Here is a 9,143-nt window from a genome sequence, read left to right as displayed (position 1 = left end):
ACAGTGTGGACATTTCTTAAAACTCTAGAAATACACTTGCCATATGATCCAGCAGTCCAACTACTGGGTATATTCCCAAAATACATGCACACATGTGTCAAAGAGACTCCCACACCACATTTGTAGCAGTATTGTTCACAAAAGCTAAAATATGGAATCAACCAAGATGTTCACATCAGATGAATGGGTAAACAAAATATGGTAGATATATTATTATATATTGTTCAGATATAAGAAGAATGAAATTCTATTATTTGCATCAAAATGGTTGCAATTGGGGGACATAATGTTGAGTGAAATAAGCTGGACACAAATACCCATCCTCTCTTATATGTGGGAGCTAAATTTTTTTTAAAAAAATCAAAAAAACAATAAACAAAATAAATGCCTGTGTATATGTTTTCCTGAAAATGCAGTATTTTGTCAAAGTTTGTTTTAGATCTTTGCAAATTATTAAGAATGACATACTACTACAGTTTTAATGATCTGTGACTATTTTAAAGTTTACTGTATATGAGTGAAATAGACACATTTTAATTTGATTATTATTTATAGCCCTTGCTCATATTCCTGCTTGCTACATTTTATTGGTTGCACTCTATTTACTAAGCATTAAACCTATGAATGTAATACAAATTAAAAATGTTATCTCTGAGTCAAAAGCGCCAAAACAAAAAAACAAACCAAAAAAAGAAAAAAAAAAACGAATAAAGCCATGCCAATCTCGTCTCGTTTTCTGCGCGTTAGGTTTCGTCGAGAGAGGGTGTCCCGCCACTGCGGCTAACAGTCCGCCTAGAAACACTTGCGGTGCACGATGGAGGGGCCAGACTCGTCGTACTCCTACTTGCTGATCCACATTTGCTGGAAGGTGGACAGCGAGGCCAGGATGGAGCCGCCGATCCACACCGAGTACTTGCGCTCGGGGGGAGCGATGATCTTGATCTTCATGGTGCTGGGCGCCAGGGCCGTGATCTCCTTCTGCATGCGGTCGGCGATGCCGGGGTACATGGTGGTGCCGCCCGACAGCACCGTGTTGGCGTACAGGTCCTTGCGGATGTCCACGTCGCACTTCATGATCGAGTTGAAGGTGGTCTCGTGGATGCCGCACGACTCCATGCCCAGGAAGGAGGGTTGGAACAGCGCCTCGGGGCAGCGGAAGCGCTCGTTGCCAATGGTGATGACCTGGCCGTCGGGCAGCTCGTAGCTCTTCTCCAGGGAGGAGGAGGACGCGGCTGTGGCCATCTTGTTTTTTTGTTTTGGCGCTTTTGACTCAGGATTTAAAAACTGGAACGGTGAAGGTGACAGCAGTCGTTGGAGCGAGCATCCCCAAAGTCCCCAAAGTTCTGCAATGTGGCCCAGGACTTTGATTGTACATTTTTTTTTTTTCTTTTTTTGATAGTCATTCCAAATATCGTGAGATGCCATGTGACAGGAAGCCCCCGCCCCACTCCTGCCAAGGAGACATGGCGCAGTCCTCGCCCGGGCCACCCAGGGGAGGCGGCAGCATCGCTTTTGTGTAAATTATGTAATGCAAATTTTTTAAATCTTCGCCTTAATACTTTTTTTAATTTTCTTTTTATTTTGAATGGTCAGCCATCGTGGCCCCCCCCTTTTTTGTCCCCCAACTTGAGATGTATGAAGGCTTTTGGTCTCCCTGGGAGTGGGTTGAGGTGTGGAGGCAGCCAGGGCTTCCCTGTACACTGACGAGACCAGTTCAATAAAAGTGCACACCTGAACACACACACACACACACACACAAAAAGTTATCTCTAAAATTAAAAAAGAATGAAAAATGAAAAGAAAAAGATGGAGACTAACTCAAAGGAAAAAAGAAAGAAAAGAAAAAAGAAAGAAAGGAAGAAAGGAAGGAAGGAAGGAAGGAAGGAAGGAAGGAAGGAGGGAAGGAGGGAAGGGAGGAAGGAAGACCCTAAAGAAAAAGTAATGCAAGACCCATCTCCTTAAAAACCCCCAGCCTCAACTGGACGGGGCACTCAGCTCTCTGCATCTTTGCTGATCCGCCCACCTGGCCTGGTCAGGTGTAATCTCTCCACTCCTTCCTCCTCCCCAGTCTCTCAGGCTCTGTCTGGAGAGGTGCCCATCCATCCTTACAGATGTCCCTTCCTAATAAACCTTGCTATTTTACCTCCCACTAAAAAAAAAAAAAAAAAAAAAAAAAAAAAAGTAATGAAGTAATGAAAAACAAATCCTTAGCTTGAGAAAGGTAAGAGCTACTGTGGTATAAGTAAATAGAAAATAACATTAAAAAAAGATGCAGGATTGCAAAATACCAGCATATTTTTTCCCTAAGACTTCTTGAAGATGTGTTTCTCTAAAGCAAGGGATAAACAAAGCAAAATAAAACCATGCATCCAGTCAAGAAAGAGACAAAGGGATTTGCTCATGAAAGAGAATCTCTGATAAGAGCACATGCAGAGAGCAGCAGATGCAAGAAAAGCATCCTACACAGATATAAGGACATTCAAGAAAATGAAAAATACTTTATGCAGTTGACCATAAAGTAGCAGTTTTGGGGCTGGTACTGTGGCGAAACGGGTAAGGCTGCTGCCAGCGGTGCAGGCATCCCATATGGGTGCTTGTTCAAGTCCTAGCTGCTCCACTTCCTGTCCGGTTCTCTGTTATGGTCTGAGAAAGCAGTAAAAGATGGCCCAAGTTCTTGGGCCCCTGCACTTGCATGGGAGACCTGGAAGAATCTCCAGGCTCCTGGACTCAGCTCAGCCCAGTTCCGGTCATTGCGGCCATCTGGGGAGTGAATCATCTGATGGAAGACCTCTCTCTCTCTCTCTCTCTCTTTGCCTCTGCCTCTCTGTAACTGCCTTTCAAATAAATAAATAAATAATTTTTTTAAAAAAAAACCTCTCTCTAAAAAATAAAAAAGTAGCACTTTCAGAATTCTTTCATGCAGTTTAGGGATGAACTATTAATAGATCTTTAAAAACTATCAAATTATAAAATAAGACACTTTAACTCCAGAACACAAAGTGTTGGCATATAGAAGTCTATCTATTGTATATCTTAGGGCTCACTGCTGATCCCACTGTGTAACCATTGTAATAAAGTACTGAATTGTGAGTTATCTAGAGTGCATACTATATAACATGGATGTACAGAGGGGAGTAGATTTTCTATAATCAAAATGGGATACATTTTAATTGAAAAAAATATACAATTTTAATTTTACCAAAGCAATAAGCAACTGAGACAATATTGCCACGAGGGGTGTTAGATTTCTAATTTCTTTCATTTTTTTAAAAACCTTACTTATTTAATTTAAATTTAGAAAAAGAAAGAGAGACATAGAAAGGTATTTTCAATCCTCTGGTTCACTCCCCAGATGGTCACAAGGGTCAGGGCTGGCAGGGCTGGCAGTGGCCAGGAGTTTCATCACGTCTCCCATGTGGGTGGCAGAGGCCCAAGTACCCTGGTCATCCTTTACTGTTTTTCTCAGGCCATTAGCAGGGAGCTGGATCAGAAGTGGAGTAGTGGCCGGCGCCTCGGCTCAATAGGCTAATCCTCCGCCTGTGGTGCCGGCACACCGGGTTCTAGTCCTGGTCGGGGTGCCAGATTCTGTCCCAGTTTCCCCTCTTCCAGTCCAGCTCTCTGCTATGGCCCGGGAAGGCAGTGGAGGATGGCGTAAGTACTTGGAGATCAGGAGAAGCACCTGGCTCCTGCCTTCAGATCAGCGTGATGCATCCGGCCCGGGTGGCCATTGGAGGGTGAACCAATGGCAAAAGGAAGACCTTTCTCTCTGTCTCTCTCTCTCACTGTCCACTCTGCCTGTCAAAAAAAATAAATAAATAAAATAAAAGAAGTGAAGTAGTAGGGACAGGAGGCACATGTATCAGATGCCACAATGCTGGGATCTAGATTTCTGTTTTTTTGCTATATTCTTGCCTTTTTTTTTTTTTCTAAAATAAGCTCTGATTATATAGACAAATATGCAGAAGTGATAAAAGACCAAAATAATATAATTGGATAAATCTTAATATCCTCATTTTGCTCAGAGAGACTTGGAGATGTCAAAACCTTAGGTAATATTTGGCAAAAGCAGAATTTACACTGAGGTTTTCCTGAGTCTGGGGCCAGGGACTATCTATCACGCTACACAGCCTCCTTCAAAATTGTGTTACCATTTTCTCCATTTCCACTTACAGCAGTGAGTGCCAAGCTGAAAACATACTGGCTTGGTCTTCTCTCAAAAAGGTGTACATGCCACTCACACCTCAGTTCTGCTCCAGTGAACTATCAGAAGTGGGTAAGAGAAGTGAGACAAATTAGAGCCACACTGTGAAGACTTTGTGGCTTGGTAAGGCACAGGCAAGTCTGGATGAGAGAGAGAGAGAGAATGGGAAGATTCCATTTATATTATTTTAATTCTGAATGATTTGTAACTATGCAAGTACCTAAATATGACTGACCATGGATAACTGGTGATTATCCATTATGATTCAAATATTTGCAAAATATCTATCCTGATGATTTAGTAGAACAAATATTTGGCATGGCCTTTATTTTTATACTGGAGGAAGGATTATGTGTTAATTTATCCTCTACCACTTAAGGAAACCCCCACTGAAGAATCTGAAAGAGACAAAATTCTTCAAACCCAAACACATAAGTAATTGAAATAGCAGAATATATAATGCAAAACATTGTAATATTAAAATTTACCATATCTCACTTAAAATTGTACTTTATATATTATGTATTGATTGCATTGTAAATATAACTGAAAATTATACTGTTAGATATATTTTCTGTCTCAAATATTTTCTGCTTCAAATATGAAGGGTTGCTCTGACTTAACACACTTATTCTTTAAGGTCAGCTTGTTTATGTTACCAAAAAGTATATGCACTATTTTTCAATATATAATTGTTACAGAGAAAGTATATCTAAAAGGTGTATTTTTTTTAACCCGTGAGCACTCAAAAAAAGAGAGAAGTATAGCATAGGCTACACAGACATGTTGTTGCAAAACACGTTTCTTGATTAGAAGACACTTGAAAACGTAGTAAAAGATGTGATGAGCCCTCTTCTTGACATATTTCTCATTTGCACTTTTTTTGTTTGTTGAATCCTTAGAAGCAAGTAACATTTCTGCAGTTCCCAAAGATGTAATTCCCTTGGGTTCCTGCTTCAATCCACAAATGCAAAGAATCTATCTTTTATTCACTTGTAGGAGTCTTCTCTGTAGCTCCTGACATCCTTTTAAAGCATTTTCTCAAGGGACCACAAGAATGACATTCCTCTTCGAATCTTCCTCATTGTTCTTTCAGGACCCAGCTTTTGCCATTGCCTTTTGTAGAGAGAAGATTCCCTATCCCACAGCTACATTCCTCCAGTTCTGCTCATTATCACTTGGAGGCGGCCTCCGTTCCATAGTATATTCATCTCTCTTTACTTCAGATCAATGGATCATTTAAAATCAGTGCACTGAAGACTGAAAGACCACCTTTTATTGCAGGCTGGTAGTTCTGATACAAGAGAGTGAATGATTTCTTGGGGTTTGTGGTCCATAATTATATTAACCTTGGTCCCACCCCAAGCTATTTGAAACTCCTCACACCTCATTACCAGTCAATGCATCCTTCTCTCTATAAGAATTGCATTGTTTGACTTTGAAAGACATGTTGTTAAAATCCCTTTACAGGTTAGTGATGTTTCTTTAGAAGAGTAGAACAAATTTCATGGTCAAAGTCAAAATTTTAGCACTCTTTTTACTACAAGGATATCTAACCCGGTGAATCCCTGAATGGCCTGTATTGTTGGAAGTGAGAGAGAAAAGAAAGAAGCAAATTGTTTTAACCATTACCATATTAATACCGTGCTTTACACTTTAACAAGTAACTCTATTATGTATTTCTGTTCAGCATTTTCTAAATTAAATGTACTACCTTAAATTATAGAAAATAAGCTAGTAATAACATTGATTTACATTTTTAACTGTGTAGCAATAAATGGCCGTGTTCCTTTTTCATTCCTACAAGACAAACAAATGGGTGAGAACAAAGAACTTTTAACAATGAATGAAATTTTACTTCCCAGGAAATTTCCTTGAGATTAAATTGGCCAGTTTTGAAATGAGTGGAGAAGTTATGAATCCAGCTTAATTAAACTCTAACAAATAAACAAAAACAAGCCAAAAACACATCATACGTATTTTACTAAAACCCTAATGAGGTAATCAGTTTTTCTGTAGTTTAAAAGAGTGTAGATGAGAGATTATATGTTTGATTTCCATAATGATTAAACAGTCCCCAAAGCCCTTTCACTCCAAGAAGAAAGCTTAGAGACAAAGAGAACTATATAAAATCCCAACTGTTGTTTTTTACTAGAAAACAGTCAAAGACTGGATGAGCAAAAGGGCAATTGTTTGTAGTGGGTGTCATTTACAGAATTCATTTGAAGCAGTGCATTCTCCCAGCATTTGAAAGAACAAACTTTTTTTGTTCTACTTGATAGAGTTAATGATTTAGCCTTGTTAAAAAAGTGACAAACCAACGGTATGCCAAATTTATAGCTCACATTGATTGAAAATTTTAGTTTATGAAGTATCTTGAAAAATAAATAGTAATTGATTCACTTGCAAAAAAATTAGAGATTAAAAAGATACAAGACTAATTTGACAAATTAAATGTCTCCTAACTCGGCATTTCTATAACTATCCCAGTCATCTCTCAGGTAACCAGTTTTCTCAATAATAACTTGAAATGTCAGAAAAAGCTGTTCAGGGACATCTGAAATCATCACTAAAAATGGGATTATAATTCATACAATTTCCTAATTCACCCAAGGATCATTTATGCCTCATTTTCTTATATTAAAAAATAAAATGTTGTGGGCCAATTTCATTCCCAAGTAAGTATATAACATATGTATTTTTATGCACCTTGTAATCCTTGAGACCATATTTAAACATAATTTTCAAATGATAGCCCTAAAAACTTAAAACATGCATTTCAGTATATATTTTGGGCCACAGAAATAATTCTATGATCTCTTATAGTTATCTGAAATTAGATTTAATATTTTAAACTTCACTGTTCAAATCTGGATAGAGTTTTGCAAGATTTTTTCATAGATATTTCATGAAGAGCCAATTATTATACACTTAATGAAACTGTGCTTTTAAAGAAATTTTCATTGGCTTTTCATACTTTTCCTGAGTAGTGGATTATGGTTTAATTGATGCAATGTAGTTGTCTTGAACTTGTTCCCCTTGTTTACCATATCGTCTGAGAGGACTGGTCTTAAAAACAGCAACAAAAACAACAAAACAACAAAAACACTTTGCTAGGTCTATTACAGAATTTTTAATCTTCATAATATATTTCCTAACCTCTATTGGTATCAAATGATGTTTGCACTTGTTAAGAATTTTGAAATAGTGAGAATTATTTCAAGGAATAAATAGTAAATATTTTCATTCAGCCTCTTACACAGTGATTTTCCATTTAACTAGTAAAATATCCTAGAAGTCACTCACAATGCACACAGACTTAGAATGTAGCTTTCTGGGACACATTTAATATTTAAAAAAAACCTCATTTTTTTTATCATAGGCCCATAGCATTTAGAAAATGGAAGCACAATAGTTACATATTTATTCATAGCAACCATTTGGTCATCCAATACAATTTTTTGAGGTGTGTCTATTACCTAATGATTCATACAAGTAAGGTTGTCAATTTTAACAAATAATTTCAAGGATATTTTGGGGGTACTCTGACTTTTGTCTTCATCTTCCCACTATGAGTAATTTTTATCATTCAGATGGTATTGTTTCAATGCTCATACCCCCTTTATCAAGCGCAGCAGAGAGCTGTGAAATGAGCACTAAATGAATAATCAAGACACCTGACTTTTAGTCCAGTATCATCTCTTGCCTCCTGATATAAGCATGCATGAGTCACTCAACACTCTGAAACAGAGTGTTAAACTATGGGAACTCTAAAGCCTTTTCCTTTATCCTCATAGGAAAAAACATCATATGAAGCAACTTCAGAAAATCAGTAGAAAAATAGAATTAAAAGATAAGTTTATTAGACTGCAAAAAATGTTGAAATCCATGCATAATTTTTTTCATAATGTTCATTTTCATGAACGTTTTTAGGGCGCCTTATATTAAATATGTATATTTGTATACAATTAGATAAATAATTTTGTTAAAAGTAAGTAATCTTCTTGCTCTTTAGAATCCCCAGTCTTGGGCAAACATTTGCTGCAGTGGTTAAGTTGCTGCTTTAATGCCCTTGTGCCGTAGTACCATATGTGAGCACGTGGTTAGTCCGGTTCCTTCACTTTTTTTTTTTTTTTTTGACAGGCAGCGTGGACAGTGAGAGAGAGAGACAGAGAGAAAGGTCTTCCTTTTTGCCATTGGTTCACCCTCCAATAGCCGCCGCGGCCGGTGCACCGCGCTGATCCGAAGGCAGGAGCCAGGTGCTTCTCCTGGTCTCCTATGGGGTGCAGAGCCCAAGCACTTGGGCCATCCTCCACTGCACTCCCGGGCCATAGCAGAGAGCTGGCCTGGAAGAGGGGCAACTGGGAGAGAATCCAGCGCCCCGACCAGGACTAGAAGCTGGTGTGTCGGCGCCGCTAGGCGGAGGATTAGCCTGTTGAGCCACGGCGCCAGCCCGGTTCCTTCACTTCTGATACAACGTCCTTCTCATGTGCATCGTGAGAGGCAGCAGTTGACGGCTAAAGTGTTTGGGTCCCTACTACCCACATGGGAGACCCAGATTGAGTTTCTGGCTCCTGGTTTCAGCCTGGCCCAGCCCTGGCTGCTGTTGGCATTTAGGAAGTGAACCAGAAGATGAAAGATTTCTCTCTCTTTTTCTCTAGCTCCCTCTTCTTTTGTATAAAATAGGAAATGAATCAATGAATCAATGAATGATTGAATAAATAATCCCCATTCGGTCTTGAAAAAAATTTATCAATACTTGTTAAGTCTAATAAGCTCTTGGGAGCAGGCATTTAAACTAATGGTTAGGATAGATATATCCTAGTACTGGCACTGTGGCTTCATAGGTAAATCCAGCACCTGTGAGGCCAACATTCTAAATGGTGCCAGTTCATGTCCTTGCTGCTCGATCTACTTCCAATCCAGCTCCTTGCTAATGGTC

The 9,143-nt window shown here is 38.9% G+C and overlaps 1 protein-coding gene across 1 annotated transcript; it reads right to left on the bottom strand.

Annotated features, from left to right (window-relative positions):
- Positions 1-653: 653 nt before the first annotated feature.
- On the bottom strand, positions 654-1,242 carry LOC133762299 (actin, muscle). Its single transcript, XM_062195306.1, has one exon. The coding sequence runs from the start codon at positions 1,240-1,242 to the stop codon at positions 841-843; it is 402 nt and encodes a 133-aa protein (XP_062051290.1). The 3' UTR covers positions 654-840.
- Positions 1,243-9,143: the final 7,901 nt, after the last annotated feature.

Source organism: Lepus europaeus, chromosome 6, assembly GCF_033115175.1.
Source record: "Lepus europaeus isolate LE1 chromosome 6, mLepTim1.pri, whole genome shotgun sequence".
In the NCBI taxonomy this organism is placed as follows: domain Eukaryota; kingdom Metazoa; phylum Chordata; class Mammalia; order Lagomorpha; family Leporidae; genus Lepus; species Lepus europaeus.
This window is presented reverse-complemented; position numbering and strand designations above follow the sequence as displayed.